The sequence below is a fragment of the Diorhabda carinulata genome, chromosome 11 (assembly GCF_026250575.1).
Source record: "Diorhabda carinulata isolate Delta chromosome 11, icDioCari1.1, whole genome shotgun sequence".
NCBI lineage: Eukaryota > Metazoa > Arthropoda > Insecta > Coleoptera > Chrysomelidae > Diorhabda > Diorhabda carinulata.
This window is the reverse complement of record NC_079470.1, coordinates 7324040-7342003: the sequence shown is the minus strand read 5'-3', so window position 1 is coordinate 7342003 and position 17964 is coordinate 7324040. Positions and strand designations below refer to the sequence as shown.

General features: G+C 31.7%; 2 protein-coding genes across 9 annotated transcripts; one reads left to right on the top strand and one right to left on the bottom strand.

The window, feature by feature from the left end:
• The first annotated feature begins 62 nt into the window (after nucleotides 1-62).
• On the top strand, nucleotides 63-10830 carry LOC130899454 (PHD finger protein 20-like). Of its 8 annotated transcripts, none has more exons than XM_057809399.1 (11): nucleotides 63-1720; nucleotides 1813-2149; nucleotides 4212-4379; nucleotides 4435-4676; nucleotides 4734-4943; nucleotides 5827-5862; nucleotides 6584-6973; nucleotides 7088-7168; nucleotides 7385-7781; nucleotides 9354-9550; nucleotides 10350-10830. In XM_057809399.1, exons 1-11 carry the CDS (start codon nucleotides 856-858, stop codon nucleotides 10646-10648), a joined length of 3222 nt encoding a protein of 1073 aa, XP_057665382.1. In that variant the 5' UTR covers nucleotides 63-855; the 3' UTR covers nucleotides 10649-10830. The 8 variants fall into 8 exon arrangements, with proteins under 8 accessions (XP_057665382.1, XP_057665381.1, XP_057665383.1 ...); XM_057809398.1 differs by having other exon boundaries at nucleotides 7079-7168; XM_057809400.1 differs by lacking the exon at nucleotides 5827-5862 and having other exon boundaries at nucleotides 7079-7168.
• Nucleotides 10831-11056: 226 nt separating this feature from the next.
• Nucleotides 11057-17618, bottom strand: LOC130899453 (uncharacterized). The gene is made up of 4 exons (XM_057809393.1): nucleotides 17447-17618; nucleotides 16061-16407; nucleotides 13157-13348; nucleotides 11057-11406 (listed from the first exon to the last, which is right to left on the bottom strand). Exons 1-4 carry the CDS (start codon nucleotides 17599-17601, stop codon nucleotides 11117-11119), a joined length of 984 nt encoding a protein of 327 aa, XP_057665376.1. The 5' UTR covers nucleotides 17602-17618; the 3' UTR covers nucleotides 11057-11116.
• Nucleotides 17619-17964: the final 346 nt, after the last annotated feature.

Here is a 17964-nt window from a genome sequence, read left to right as displayed (position 1 = left end):
GAAAGATACTAATTTGAAGAATCATAGAAATATTAACACACCAAACTAAAATTGAAAAGCTTTTCAAACAAATTATAAATTCGAAACTTCGAAACGAAAAGATAAATATTTTCTCTATGGCTAGGATTAAAAATAGCTGATGAATGATTTATTTGATCAAGGATCATGTTTCCTAAAAGCACTAATCGCTTAGCATTTCACTGACATATCGTAGATAATTATAATAGGCAGGATCACTATTTCCATAAACAAAGTAATACTAGGCTGCGTTTTCAATAAAATTCGTATTCCCATATTAGAATGATACAAAGAAGATTACTCTATTAAACGTTCCTTTTTATTTCTTGTATCGTAGTCCTTCCACCGTTATATTTCTCTATTCCCTTATCTTGCTTCACACTAATCATCGCACAGTTCGTTAAACTAGCTATTTCTTTCTAACATTGGGACAACTTGAATAGACTCAGCAGTCTTTATCTATGATTGCCATCAAAACTTATTATAAATACAATGACAAGAAAAAATCACATTGTTGTTGGAGACTAATGATATTTATGTATTGATTCTATTCTTCTTCTATTCTTGATATAATTGAGAATGGAGTTTTAAAAAATTGCATTAGTTGTTTCTTATACGCTTTGTCTAATCCGGAACCTCTATCTTCCCCATGTAACAACTCTACCACAGACCTGGTCTGTGAACTCTACTTAAACAAAGACAAGTGGCAGTGACAAGTGTTTAGTGACATACTTAATTTGAATTTCAATAATAATTTGTTAATCAGTGGACTATACTATATTTACCTAACAAATTCAAGAAATCAAAATAAAGTTGGAATTAATAAATAATATAAAAATGGGACGCAAATGCAATGTGGAAAGTTGTCAATCTGATTCTAATCGCCCCCAAGATGTTGGAGTAACATTTCATAAAGTTCCTCCACATTTGGATATAAGACCCAAATGGTTATCGTTATGCAGAATTCCTGAAGATAAGAAATTTGTAAAAGTTCTTTATGTATGCTCCAGACATTTTTTACGAGCCGATTTCTGTAACTTTAAAGGTAAAAAATATATGCTGAAACAGGGTGTGCTACCAAGTGTGTTTCCATGGGACAAATCAAAATTGGAAGCTATTAAAGCTGAGGCAAAGAAAGAAAAACCGGTGCATATAAAGGAAGAACCTGTAGATGATAATACAGCTACACCAGATACTAAGCAAGAATTACCAACTGACTCAATTAAACAAGAAGTTCTTGATAGTGAGAAAATAAATTCGAGTAGTAATGAGAAAAATGAACTGAAAGAAGACCCTGTAACAAGTACCAAATTAGTTCCATCAAATTCTACATCAATAAGCTTCTCAATAAATTCCAGAGTAGAAGCATTGGACTTTAACAATGAATGGTTTCCAGCTAAGATAATTGAAATTGATTACGACGAAAATGAAGTGCTGATACATTTTGAGAATTATTCAAGTAAATATGATGAATGGATATCTATGGACAGCTCAAGGCTACGGCCCTTACAAAATGCAGATCCAAAAACTGAAACCAGTAAAATTGATGATGCTATTGCTAATATTGATCCAAATCCAATAATACACAACGTGGATAAGAAACCAGCTGTAATGGAAACTTATGTTGTTGGGGAGAGATGTCTAGCCACATGGAGTAATTCTAGAAAATTTCCTGCGACAGTTACAAAGGTTTTGGAAAACAGTAGGTATCCATACTAAAACATAGATAACTATAATAATATAAATATAATATAATATATGTTGTATGTTGTTGCTATTTGTTTCATTTTTAAGATTCGTATGAAGTATTATTTGATGATGGGTTTGTTAAAACTGCTAAAGCTAAATCCATGAGTAAAACTCAAGGCAAACCAATTCAATCCAGTCCTCTTTTTGATCCGATCAAAAGTAGTAAACAGGATAGAAGAGAGAAAAAAAGAAAACTGAATGTAGCTGCTTTATTTAGAAAAAGACCTAAACTAGAAACTTCACCAGATAAGGTTAAGAAAATACCAAGTAATACGGTAGCTAATGTACAATCTCCACTTCCAGCTCAAACAGAATCACCAATAGAGCAAGACATGCCAATAGTACAGCCCTCTCCAATTGATATTGAAAACTGGAAGCCAAGGTAATTATTGACATTTATATACGTTATTCAAATATGTGTGTGAAAGTAGCTTAACCAGATTTCTTAATCCACACTAGTTTTTTAAAAAATCAGACATTGCTTGAAGGATTGTCATCAATTGATTCTTATACAGTTTTTTAATGTAACTAATAGATGTCATACTTAATGATTATTCAATATCCACCTGCCTTATTGTTGACCTTTTTCTCTTTTTTTTCCTCTATAACAGGTTCTGTTTTGGCAGTATATCCTCACTGTTTGGGCCTTTATTATTCTAACTAAACTTGAAACCTTCTATAACAATATGTTTTAGAACAAATACTAGTTATATTGACCAAAACAAAAGCTTCGGCTGAATGCTATATGATCAACTTATTGAAACATCGCAAACTATGCATTTACATTTACCTAACATGTTTGGAGAAATCTATTAGAATAATTAGCATAGCAGTATTATCAACAGTTTGAATAGGTAACGGTATACATAATAGGACAGTATAATAGCCAATGTGTCTTTTGTAATTTTTAGAAACAAAATACATTCACATGCAGTAAATTAAAGTTCTCTTCTTCATTTATCTTTAGTTACTTTAACACTTACCTGTAGAGAATACACATTTATTTAACTACAAACGTCATGAAAATGAAAATTGCTTATTATGTCAAAGATTACAGTGTATCACACTTGATAATTTCAACCATTCATTAAGAAATAAAAAATTCAAACAATTAATGAAAATGAAATAAACCAGAACAACATAGCATATATAAAGATTCAGCAAGCATTGTTAAAGTGGATTAAATAACATTGGCCACATAATGTGTCTGTGTGATGGCCCTGTAAAAAGAAAGTAAAAACAAGATGCGACTGGACAGAGTTTAGTGCCTCACGTGTCTCAGTATCCCAGGGTTGATACATACAGCCCCAACTGGGTCTCCCACCCTTGTATTTAATGATCTGGTTGCATGACAAGTGTGAATATCCAATCATTTTAATGGGCAGTGACCTAATGGCGCTTGTAACCGTTAATAATAAGGTCTTGGAGGGGGGTAGTGGGTCAGTGACTCTAAGCCCACTATACTAGAAAATGGAGCCACCTGGTACACAGACGACTCCAGGATGAATGAATGACCACGGTACCATCTTCCAAGCCGAGGCATTCCCTGTGATGGAATGCGAACATGTGATATTCAATAGATACCACAGGAACACAGTCATTTCAATTGGCTAAGATAGCAGGGTGGCCATATAAACCATAATGGCTGGAATGGTGTGTTATAGATAGGTGCTAGAGTGCAAGAAAGTTCTACAAAATCTGGTGAGTGATGGCTGCAAGATCCAATTCACTAGACTGGGATCAATGAACTTACCCATAGACCCAGAACCCTTTCTTGGTGTAACTTCTCTAACCTAACCAAATAACTGTTTCAATTAATTAGGCGCGAAATCCGACTAGTGACTGGACTTTTCACCAGACATGGTCATCTAAGAAGCCATCTCCATACCATGGGCATCACGAATGATCCAGAGTGCCGTTGGTGCATGGAGGAGGATGAAACTGTAAACCACTTTATCTGTGAGTGCCCAGCACTCACACGAGGGCGGTTTAAACACAGGCCAGCCTCACAGCTTGCCTAATGATATCACAAGGTTCAAGCCAAAGCGCTTGATCAGCTTTACAAAGGACGTTGGCTCGTAGTAATATCAAATGGGACACGACGGGCCTATCAAATGGCCTAAATGTCCTTGGCCGTCCACTACCCTACTATAAACTATGAAGACAATGTTACAATAAATGAAATAACGAAAGAAAATTATTTTGATGAGTATAACCAGTATATCATATTTTCCATTACAGTTTCTGTTGGGCTATTTTTGCACAACTATTGCTAACTATTGTGGCTTTTAGGCATTTTGGTTTTTTCCCTCCACTATTTCCAATCTCAAAATGTATATATTTCCAAACCACCTTTTTGCTCAGCTAGACGAGTATACTATGTGTATTTAATAAATTTATCAAATTTCTTTTGTGAAAAATTTGACTAATATGATTGTACTCAGTTGGTACAAAGGGAAACCAGTTGGAATAGAATCCACACTTCATACTCAAGATGGTCCAAAAGTGTCTTATATTGTCCCAGATCCACGGATTCCGCCAGGTTGGAATAAACACATATTAAGGAGAACAAAGGGTTGTGATGCTGGTAAATGGGATACAATTATTGTCAGGTATTTTATTGATATGAACCTTCTTATTATTTACTAATAGCTTTATTTCTTCTAGTCCAGAAAACAAAAGATTTAGATCAAAGACAGAAATTCTTAGATATATAGAGGAGCATCCAAATGAGAATTTGAATGAAAAAATGTTCGATTTTTCATTTGTTATGAGGAGGAAACGGAAAAATCCAGCTCTAACAACTCCAACAAAATCTCCTGAAAAGGAAAAACCCCCACCTTTGATTACACCTGAAGAACCAGTTGAACAACCTGAAGTAAAAACTGATAAAGAAGAGAAAGATGATGGTACAATCCCAACTCTCTAGTGATTGATTACTTGTTATCTATTATATTTCTTTTTAGAAGATTCGAATGGACTGAAAATACTCTTTGAAGATGATGCTTACAAATGTCCAATAGAGGGATGCGGAAAAAATTTCAGGAGAGAAAATTTAGCTCAAATGCATGTGAAACACTACCATCCAGAATATACCAAATTCCTGGATTCAACTCCAAACGTTGCTGATTTGGCATATGCACGAACAGTTGGGGAAAATCTTGACAGATCCCCAGGTAATATTCATGTGGTCAACTTCTTAACTATATTGTATAATATAAAATGGTTTTTTCTTAGAAAATGTGGGAACGGTTATTGTGGTTCCATATATATGAACTTTTAAATATATATCTGCTAGAATTGTATTCTAAAAAATATCCCATGTAAGACAATTCTTTCTTTTTTATATACTGGAATGTTTTGATGGTTCACATTAACCTGTTAGATCTCCATACTTTATCCAGTTTTGCTTTGTTGAGGCGTCCATTGCATCAATTCTCATATATAAAAATATTGTGGAGGAAATTCCAATCAAAAATTGTAATATATGCACTCGACAGACGGCCAATAAAATATCCAAGCCAATTATGCAATAATAGTGAAATGTTTCTGTAATTTCTATTCTCGTTTTTGTGTGCAGCTTTTATGTCGTCTCAGCCTCAACTCCTATACTATTGTTACTCCCGATGAGTTTAAAAACTTTGCAACTATTATGGATATTACTTTGATTTCATTATTAATTGTAATAATACTTTCACAGGAAATATGTAGCTTCTTGTTGTATATATATTTCCTTATAAAACACCATTAATTTAATAATTCCCAATAGGTTCTTCTTTAACTTCTGCAATTTGTAATTTTTCGGTGACTTGTAAATGTTGTGACATTGTCAAAATTTAAAATAACTTTCTCAGTTGTCATTCAATTGTTAGATTAAAACTAGCTTACTGTATTGAGTTTATTGTGAAGTATACAATTTTTGGTCTAACTGAATCTAGTATAACCAGTTGAAACCACAGATAATTACAACAAAAAAATATCACAATTTCTAGTTGTAAAACCTATTCGATATAGTTCATTATTCATGATACCAACTATTCTGTTTCATTGCTTACACAGAGGAATATGACTGCAAGCCGGAAAATAATTTCTTGAGTAAATATCTCATTTTTATTATATTATTATTTGTGATTTATTTCGTAATAAGTTTTTTAGTCCACTTTGTCTGTTTTTTCTATAAATTAATATAACACACTGTATGTGTGAGCATATGTATATAACTCATAATTGATAATGTGAGCATACTAAATGATATATAGGACAGTTATACTAGCTAAGCGACAAAAATAATTTCAAGAACAATTTGTAACCAAAAGATCAATTATATTAATTTTTGGACCATATCAACATAAACTAACACATTATAATATTCAATAGTCTAGGTTCACTTATAGACTTTTGAATATGGTTTTATTTAGTGCTTGGGGCACCTAATTTTAGCCACAAAAATTGAGTAAAATATAATCTTTTAACAACAGGCTTCTATTAGCTTCACATTTGAAAAGAAATTTTCCAATAATTTAATGATGTGTAATATTTTTTAAAACATTTTTTATAAAGAATCTATTACAAAACACTTTTCAAATTTTGTTTAAAATACAGGCTCTTTAATAATGTTTCACAATTCTTTATTTTTCACAATAATGTAAAAACCTTAATCATATTTATTAATAATCTACATTTTGTTAATAACCATCAGTTTTTTTCAATTCCATTTTAGTATATTTTTACATCACATCATTTCATTCTAATATAACCCTGTTTTTAATTTTTTCACTGCAAGAATATTTCCTTTCATCAAACATGTATTATTTAGGACCTCAGAAACCTCCTTTTAAAACAGCACCAAAGTCTCTAACTCCCAAAACTTCCAAGCACTCAGCTTCAGATTTAGAAGATATGCCTGAATTGAAACCTGAAATAAAACCAAAATCGATTCCGGTTTCTAAGTCCAAAGATCAGGAAATTATAAAACTGTTAAATGCCAAACCCTATAATAAGCAAGAAGAAAGTAATACGCAACAACAAAATTTGGGAAATGCTAGTCTTCTAAACACTGACATAAAACACAAAGATTCATCAACAAAGAGCGATAGTGTCCCAAAGAGGGAAGTACCAACATTAAAAACTTTATTGAAGAACAGGACTTTTACTGGCATCAAGACTTTGCTACCTGTTCATCGCACCAAAACAGATAATTCTCCAGGTAAGATTTTGTTACGTAAATTTGATTTCCACGCTTTGTTATTATTCTATCAATCATATTTGTGCAATAAAACCGTCTATTTTCTCAAGTTTTATATGAATTAAGTTGTTGTAGCTGAAAAATCAATTGAGGAACACTACAAACCACCATCAAAGCGAAAGTCGGCGTTTGCAGATACTATAGAGATAATAAAAGGTACAGAAAAAACTGAAACACCACCTTTACTTCATCCTATTTCCACACCTACACCTACAAAAATTAAAATTCCATCATCACCACCGACACACCAACAACCGCTACAACAAACACTATCATCCTCTTTAACATTAGATCCTCCTATTCTCACTCCTCAAATAGAATCATCACCTTCTTCCAATCCTAATCCTCCCTTTAATAATATAATAATTGAAGGCGGAGAAGTTATCAAGATTGTCAGGATGAAACAAGAAGAAATCATCAACTGTACATGTGGATTTACAGAAGAAGATGGTCTGATGATACAATGTGAACTATGTCTTTGTTGGCAACATGCATATTGTAACAACATTGAAAGAGAAAGTCAAGTTCCTGAAAAGTATGTTTGTTATATTTGTCAAAATCCATTTAGAGAAAGATTATCCAGGAAGTATTATCACGATCAAGATTGGTTGACAAAAGGAGTATTGCCTGTAGGAAGTTACCATACTAGAGATGATGATGCATTACAGAAGAGGTTCGATAGATTGAAAAAATGTCACGATTTATCAGGAGGTTTGGTGGAACTTGGACATTATCAACATAGTTTGAAAATAAAAATGAAGATAGCTGAGTAAGTTTTTTCTTTTTGTATATATTTAAGATATATATTCTCTTATTCTATCCATTCTTATTCTTTGTTTTGATTAGTTTTGATTCCTATTCACTACTTATTCTATTTTTGATACTGCTTTCCTCAAAAAAATTATGAGCTGTTATGCATTTGTTACTAGCTTTTTTAGAAGTTAGCAAAATTTTTTTCAATTACTTGATTTTTTAATTCTTTTCTTTGAGATACTTCGCAACACATATGTTGAAACTACCTACTTTGTACTTGGTCAAACACAAATAAACAAAAATGGATTTACCATTTGAATATTGATTTCATGGAAACCTTACCATGGTGTTATATTACTTTTTAATTTGAATTTAACTCAAGAACATATTGTAGTATATTAGTAGTTTTTTTAATTTTTTTTTATTTACAGAAATCAATGTTCTGAATTCTCATCTGTCATCTTCTTTCCCTTTTGCCATTTACTACTTTCATAGTCAATCCAATTCTTTCTTGAATATTCTCGTAGGCTCCTCAAACAAAGTCAGAACACTATATAGTACTTAAAATCTTCCAGGTTATTTGATAATTCTCTAATCCTATAGGCAAAGGCCAATTACAGAGGAAGTAATAATATATAATATTGATAATCAATTACGGATATTCTTAGAAATTTCATTATAGCCCGAAAACATTCGAAGTTACTAGAACTTCTTAAATAAACAACCCACTTTATGGATTGTAAGGATAAACTCCTATTTTTTTGGCCTTTGATAGTCAGGGCTGGATTTACATATGTTCTATAACCCAGATCAGGGGGCGGCAAATTTTGGTTAGCGGTTAGGCAGATGATACAATTTTTGATGTGGTATTTGGTTGGAAAATTACGTACACGCCTTTTTCATTTATTAGACTGATATTTGTGTGTTTTTATTTACACTAACTACATCACATTCGTAGTTCATTTCAAATTATAAAAATTACAGCTCAATTTGTTATTTATATTTATTATATATACTTAAAAAAAGAATAATGCAAAGTTTTCCTGTTATTTGGCTTTCAATCTTTTAAATGCATTTAGCGAAAAAAACTAACCATTAACATGCCGTATCTAGATTCATGTTGGTCATAGAAAAATTATAAAAAAAGGATTTTGTTTATTTTTTTTTTAAATTTACAATCCTGCTCTGTACAGTTTATTTGATGAAAAGCAAATTTTTCGAGTTATTCGCAAAAAAAACTTTTAAAAATGTCAATTTTTTAGTTGAAAAACTGTTACTTTAACCGCAAATGTAAAATATTACTTGTACGAAAAATATGTAAAGAACATTTTTTTTCTTAGAATTACTTCTTCTATCGATTCCTGTAGTCAGTCAGTCAAGGTTTTAGTGTACAGTGGCATAATATAGAAAATGATCCTTGTGCTACTCCCTATCTTTTGTGCAAATTTCAAGTAAATCCAGGCAGGACGAAAAAATTGCGAGCCAAAATGCTTAATTTCCTGGACTATGTATATTACAAATAAATGTTAAATAATAGTTGATTGTTGTTATAAAATAATTATGAATCGATATTTCTGCAAAATTTTAGAGCAAAGAACCATCCAAAATTGTATTTATGGTCGAAACCTTGGTCTAAAAAATGTTTACCTGAGAAAGCAAAACCAGAACTTGAAGATGCTAAACCAAAAGTTGAAAATGAAGTAACAGAATTTCTTAAGAATGACTTTGATGTTGATAAGGAATCCCAAAATGAGAATTCAATGTTGATGATGTTATTGAAAGACGGTAAGAATCTATTCTATCAATTTTCATAGTTGTGATGAAATAGATGCTGTAGAAATAATATTAAATCCACATTTCTAATATAAACTTCTACATTTCTATTTTCTATTATGTTTGAGTGTATTCTCTACATGTTAATAGATTACTCCACGTTAGCAATTATCTTTATTGTTCTATTGGATTTCAATTCCACTTTCGCAGACTATAGAGGAATGTGAGAATAACGTTTTGTCTTTAGCTCGTGTTTGCATTTGGCTTTTAAACCCAAGAGAGTCCAAATGTTTTGTTTTTTCGCTTTTTGTCAACCTTAACTAACATGTTACTAAATTTATATAAAAAGTACTTTTTGTTTTATATGTACATATATTTTTTGAAAAAAACCCATGCTGCCAAATGGAAACGTTAGGCAGAAATAAGTAGAGAATTCCAAAACTTTTATCAACAATAAAACTTATTCAAAAATCGATTTTTATTGATATGGTTCTTAAAGAATTAATGGAAAAAATAAACTTGAAAGAATTACAAATGAGAAGTATGAAAGTAACTTTGTATTAGAAATTTGGATATTGTTTAATTGAAAGAAGTGGATTAGTTTAGGCTTTATTATTTTATTTTATATTTTTTGAGTCGAATACTTTGTAACAACTAAAAATTAAATTCAATAAGTTATCATTCTAATTTTTGTGTATTCGACGTACACTAAATAGAAAAGTGAGTCTACATCCATAATCCTATGTTGTGCAAAACGTTCTGATATATTTTTATAATCTTATCTCATTACTATTACCATTTTCGTTTTTAGGTAAAAATGTAATGTCAAAACTTGATTTGAATACATTAATGGACAATAGTCCAATAATACCTCAACCGGAAGCTATTGTAGATTCTGCAGACTGTCGATTGAATTTACTTGAACACCTGGTTCACGAATATTCTCTGGTAGAAGAAAGATTGGACAGTTTCGAGAGACAGCTCAGTATGTTAGAAGAAACAGTTAATGTAGAAAGAGATATTGAATATCCAAAAACAAGAAATACAATGCAGATGCTGATGAGGGATTTAGAAACATTGAAAGAATTTAGTCACAGTTCTGTGTTATGAATGATCAAATTGATCGTATTGGTTCTGTTTTTGTGATAGTTTCAATTGATGGAATTATCTTGTTGATATCATCTACTGAATAGTAATTATCAATTCGAAATTTAAAATTTTATTTAAACAAATAGTTTCATAGATGTTTTTTATAACTCAGAGCTTAATTGTATATAAAAATGTATTGTGAACTACAATGAATTTTATTGACCTAGGCGATTCCTATTATTATACTATACATTGAACTTTATGATTATTTAAAGTTTCATATAACTTCCGATTATCACCCCGCAAATTAATATGCAATTTAGTTGTTCATGGGAATCTCAATAAAACAAGTTACAATAATCATAAATAATTTGTAAAAATATAATGAGAAATATTTTAAATATAATAAATAAATAACCTAAATAAATATAATAACGGAAAGAGCTCTGCTAAATATGCTTTAGTCATGTCAATATATTTCTAATTCGACTAATCACTCAAAATATTTTTGCTTCTTCCTAGTCTTTTAATTTCGTTGCTGGAAGTATTTTCTGGTGATTGACAGATCATATTGTACCTTATAGAGCAGTCAGTGCCTTTGTAATTGTAAGATCGTAGCGCAGAATTATAAGCAAGTCTTAAACATCTTCCTTCGCCTTGAATGGCAGCTGATGGATTTTCTTTGTTATTTTGTGAACCAGGAGCGGCAACTGGTCGTGCACTGTTACTCCATATCCAGAGAAGTCCTGGGTTTAAACCACCAACCCAGAAGTCTCTCCCTTAAAACAAAAGTTAAAAGTGAGTTTATGAAGTTCTACTCGGGTATAAGATTAAAGTAATAGAAATAGTATCTTAGTATTGGTAATAATATCATGTTACTATGGTTATACGAGAATTATTATTTATATTTTTGTTTTATAGATCTATCCAATTACTCTATTAACGATATATATCAATTATAAATTAGTCTTTGTATTATCTAAATTGCTAGTCGGGTTATGTGCATATAATTAATCACTTAAATATAGACCTGTGTCGTACCAAATGTTTCTAAATATATTAAAATTAAAATGTATCAACGGGTTCCTAAACTATTTGAGTACCGGTTTTGGTAAAAGCAAAATCTGTTTAAAATGCGTACAAATTAGTAGTATACGATGCAGTAATTACAGTAATCCCTCGGAGTCATTGAAAAAATGTAGAGGAATATGATGAAGTAAATTTATGTTTACGTGAGAAGGATAATTTTATATGTTTATTCAGATGATGGTTTCAATTACACACTACATGACACTTTAGTTATATTAAGGGCTTGATCTGTTCAACAATTGGCAATTATTCTTAGATACAACTTGCAATATTTACTTATTTCATCATCATGCTGTTTAATCTTTTGTATTATGGCTAACGCTACATATCCCTTTATTGGGATGGATTACTCCTCTTGTTCTTTTGTTGTCGTTTTTTGTAAGTCCTAGATTCGTTTGTCAGCTTTCTCTATTCTTCTCTGTTTTTGCATTTGGCTTTCCAGTAAACTATTTCTAGGATTTTGGTATCTTCTACAATTTGGTTTCTCTAGGTATTTCTTGGTCTGCATAGAGGTATCCTCCTCACCATTTCTGAAGGTTTTCTTCTCATGATGTGTCCTGCCCAATTTAGTCTTTGTACTTTTACATACTTTACTATATTTTCTTCTCACAGTTCTTATATTTCTTCAATCTTCTCTTCTGTAATGTGTGGTCCGAGTTCTAAGTATTTTTCTCGCGATTATCTTCAGGTCTTCTTTTTTCTTTTTATTTATGATAGTTTTTTCCATGACGTAAGCAATCACTGGTCTTATTAATGTTTTATATATTTTTATTTTTATTTTGCTTTTGAGTAACTTTTCATTTTTTTCCAACTGTTCGATATAAACCAAAGTCCTTCCACCTCATCTGTGTGTATAATCGCTCCTAACTTATAAACTACTCAACAGATTTTTATGTGTTTGGTAACAATAAATAAATTGATTCATGAGGAACATACGGGTATATAGTTTGTCAAGATTACGCTAAAATTAATTGATATAAAACAGTTATTGTTGGACAGAGTCTTTATGTTTTATCGCGATTTACTTAATACATTTTTCGGAGGATTGCTACTTAATTTTTAAGATATGGCAACACTAATGTGAATATGTCAAATTTGACATTGCCATTACAAAGTTTGGCATTTTTAATGCTGAACATATTCAGAACGTGTTGTCATACGAGTAATATTTTTTGATTTGTTTACAGATACTTGAAACAATCATCTTGGGAAAAAAATTAAATTAAATCAAGAACATTTTCGTGAGATGATTTTTTAAGATTTCGGCGTGGATTACACCACCAGCATTTTGCGGATCAACTCTTTAAACTTTGGTGATGAAGCATCATCTCGAATCGCAGTATTTTCGCTTGTTTTTCATTCAATAGAGGTCGCGCTTCGCTGAATGATGAATTTCGTGAATGTGGGGGCCATGACTCTAATTTTAAAATAAGTGATTACCTCTTAACTGTTGTGTTGCCTGTATAAATGTTACAAGATCCTGATTATCTTCTATAGTTTCCATTTCTGCCAAGAATCCTCCAATCTTTTTACAGAATTTATTGGCCGCTTTCCAATCGAGTTCTCGCCCTGTTGCAATATTGAAATGGTAACAGTCATGAGCAACTCTGGTGAAGTTTGTGGGACAAGGTTCTAAAAACATTATTACTTAAAAATTGATTAAGCAACGTTGAGATAGTAATCGATAAAGAGCGAAATTTAGTTCTTGTTTGATTAAGTATAACTAACGCAAACCACTTATTTTATGGGGTATGGGTATTTTTTACTCAGGCGAGGGTAATTGCAGCTAGATTTGTCATAATTAATAAATAACAATTATTCTTGTAAAAAAAATAAAAACCATTCCTTAACCATCAAAGCATTGAGGATGCTTTTTGATTCTTTTAGAGTCACTAAAATAATCCAAAGAGATATACTCATCGAATCGGCTATAATCGTACAAAGTCGTTTTTGCGTTAACCCTTTTCGATGTTTTTCCACTTTCTCAGCCAAGTTATCTATATAAGTCTATGATATGGAGGGTAGAGAGGAAAAAAACACGACATTATTTTGTGCAACGCAAGTCGTTGAAATTTTAAATAATGAATTGCTTTGGTCGAAAAGGATATTAAATTTTTTGACACATACGACGACGATCTTTCTCATTTCACTTAGTCTCGAGCGTTGCATTCATAAATTAATTATGAAGCGGTTTGAGCGTTGAGGTGAATAATAACAAATGGCGAGACAGAAAACATAAAGTAAATGCTTTAAGAGGTTATATTAAAATCTATAAGTAAATTTTAATAATTTTTGGTTAAATTGCCTAAACATCTGCTTCTAATAGAAGGTCTCATACCGCATCAAGTAAAGGAAGGATAACTGCTATGGCTCACAAAGTAATTTGCGAAGTTTATGCTGCTGATTGCTTAACAGGGCACACGTGTCAGATTTGGTATAGAAAATTCCATTCTGGATATTTTCCCCTCAGTAATAAATCAAATCAAAGTCATAATTGAAGGGGATCGTTATATAACGAGAGGTTGTGAACAATTGATAAAAAACTTAAAATGTCATGGGTTAGTGAAAATGCTTGATATTTGGGTACCTCACAAATCGAAAGAAATTCATTTAACATAAAGAATCAGCAATTGCGTTATGCACCTTAAACGAAATGAAACCGACCCTTTCTTGAAAGGAATCATCACTGATTGGTGGTGAAGAATGGGTTATATACGGTAGCATAGTTCGAAAACGATGAACCAGCACAAACCACATCGAAAGCTGAAAAACAACAAAAAAGCTCATGCTGTCAGTTTGGTTATTTGTGTGATTACAAAAATATTGTGTTTTTTAAGCTACTTTCAAGGGACTAAACGATCAATTATCATGTTTACTGTCAACCTGGTGAAGTAATCAAAGAAAAACGGTCAGAATTGTCAAATGGGAAAGGTTTAGGGTTCCTCCATTATAATGCAGGGCTTTACAAATCTTTTGCAACTTGTGGGAAATTATTGGAGCTTGGATGGGAAGTGATGTCGCATACTCCATACAGCCCTGATCTGGCACCATTTGATTAACATTTATTTCGAAATTTGCAGATCGCAAGATGGCTAAAGGTCATGAGCAAAATGGAAAATATATAATTGTTAAAAAAACTGTTTTATTTTATACTACAAAACCGCAGTTGCTTTGTTGCCAATTCATACAAAATGTTGTTTCTTTCATGTAAAACTCAATTATCAAATTTTGAGTAGATTCTTGAATTTAAACGAATTTATAAGTCCAATATGAGAATTGAACCCAAAAAATAAATCGGAGCAATATTTCAACTCAAAAGATTGAAGAAATATTAACTGGACTTAATCTGACTATTATTTTTATTAATGTTACCAAAATGAAAGCTTGCATGGGATGCCTCATGCTTGATGTAGGTAATTTGTGAGGTGACAAAATTGGATTGTGTAGGGTTAATGAGTAGATCGTCTTATTATTTGTGGAAAAGTCTCTATGGGTGCATTCTACTAAGCACTCACGACAATTACGTCCATGACCACGATCTTTTTCGTTCAAAAGTACTTATAATATCTCATAGTGCATTAAATAATGAGATTTATTCTTATGACTACAATCTGCGTTACTTCAATTTCTTTCAAGGCTCACTTCGACTCAACTCATCACGAGGGTCTCGTGAATGTAACTCATGACGCCCAAAAGAATATGTGAGGTGCCGTCAACACTTAATGAAATGTATTTTATGTATATTTGTATGAGACTATGCGTCTATGCGTCGTCTATTGACATTTGACAGATTATCAAGCCAAAGCTACGTGAAAAGGCCTGTCTTATAAAAGAAGTGTGTTTTTCTACATTGAGTTTAGTGAAGTAAATACCCCCTGAAGTAACTTAATTGTTAACATATGATCTCATCAAATTGCTTGGCAATCATAACTTGTAAAGTGTGACACAGTTTCGATATTTATTCACAGAACCTTCGATTGTGCCTATGAATCGACCCTAAATATTACATAAACATACGTTTAGAAAGATCAATAAAGCAAATTTCGGATCTAGGAATGTATAGTTCCACTCATACCTTTTCATTAAAATTGACATCAACATTTTGTCCAATATGAAAGAAGTGAAAAATAGATGCATACGACACCAGCTTAATAATGTCGAAGATAGTCAAACGATGAGAAAGATAAAAAATATAACAATGTGAACGGTTCTGGTTTTATGTGCTTACGAAGTTGGTCAGAATCAATTAAAAATGTGTTACCGTTTGTTACATGTTGATGTAATCACTAATTCATCAGAAAGAAATCTTATCATAACTAACCTACTAATTCTAAAGCATGTTACCTGCATCAATCCGGTTACCAGCCATACTATAATAAAGCATTTCTTCAACCCTCCTTAACCTCTTCTCCATAAAATCAACTTTGTATACCAATTTTTCAATTGCTCCTAGCAGGTAAAGATCAGTTTCGGAAATTTGTCTACCTCCCGTTGGAGGTTTAACTTTCGGTGGAAGATTTGTTCCTATATTATTATTTACAATTTTTAGAGGTTTTGGTGGGATATTTGGAGTAGTTGATATAACTTTGCCTGGTATAACTTTACTCTCCATTGGAATCGTTATATTGCTCATTTTATCATCTGCTACAAACGTATTTGGGGATATGGGAATCAACATTACACGACTTTGCCTAAAAATAGTAAATATTAGATACATATTGCTAAAATTGAAGCTTTTGGTTATTTGTAGGTTTCTCTTATTCTACAGCTCAAGTTCTTATAATCATTTAACCAATTTGAATGATAAAAACGTTCAACATTCATTTGATAGGTTTGAATTAGTCAAAAAAGAATGCAACATGTTATGAGGCCACCTTATTATGAAGACCACAGTAATAGAGAACTCATTCTGAGAAATATAGTCTAATGTTAATATTTTTTATATATATTCTTTAAAATCCATTGTATCTTGTCTTAGCTTTTGTCTGCAAAGTAAGAGTTGAGGGATTACAGAAAAATAGTTCCATCATGCTATGGTTTGAGCTTAAAAAGAAGTACTTTATACTTTTCAAGTAGAGTACTGGTCTAAGGGCTCGATTTCGAGGTCTCTGTATGGGAAGTGAAAACCGTTTTATAGTGAAGGTGCGGGATTGAGCTCTGACGACTGTGCGGGGTAGAATTTGACCTAAATGTCGAAGTCCTAGGGATAGATGTATAGAGTTATCAACGCTGATGTGATGTAGAGTGTTGCCATAGACGTATGGCTTATTTCGAGAACTGGAAGTTCTGGGATTCATTTCTGGTGTGCTACAGAGTGCTGTTAGAGTACTTAACGTCAATTTCCTGAGCCTCTAAACTCTTGAACTCAATATTCAAGTATATTTCTCGACTTTAAGTTAGGTTAGGCGATAGAGTGAGACTGGTGGCATTATTTTTATGAGTCAGAAGTATACGCGTGAGTCTTTGAAAAAGAAGTGTTTCAGTTAACGGATTTTCTTTCAACTTTGTGATTTTAATACTTGAGATAAAATTCCAAGACCGATATTTAGTATTGAATGACACATTCTTGAAATATCGAACCAAACAAAATATATTTTTTTTCCACTTTGATTCTACGTAATAAATTTATTTAATACTAAGTATACAGTTATTACCATTCGTATTTTCGGAATATATTCTCAATTTTAAAGAAAATATACTTATTTCTATATTTAATTTCTCTTTACTTACCGATTATTATGAGTTGAACTTTTAGCAGTAGCCCATTCAATCAACAAAGGGCCCCAAATACCTTCATCTTCTTTTATAAAATTTTCATCGTTTTTTGCAATAATTATTGTAAAAAAACAACTGAGAAAAACTATAATAACTATGTAGACTTTCATGGCACACTTTAATTTCGTCTGAGTCACAAATGAAACGAAGAAAGTGGAGAATATACTGTTAATAAAAATTTAAAATGAAGAAACGTAGATACTCTCTCTTTCCTAGATACCGGGGTAGGTCAACGTTTTGACCCAAGGTTTTGGGTTTCCCGTTTCGATGCCGGATCTCTTTTGACCGATTTGCAATATTTTTATGTTTTGAAAAACATTAAAATATTATATTTAATTATTACATAGAATCCTGCATATTATGTAATACGAATTTGTGTTATGATACTATTAAAACTATAAAATATAAATGATGTTTCATTCAAAATAACCTCATTTTATCCCAACTGTTTTTGTAACGTCATTATATTTGTG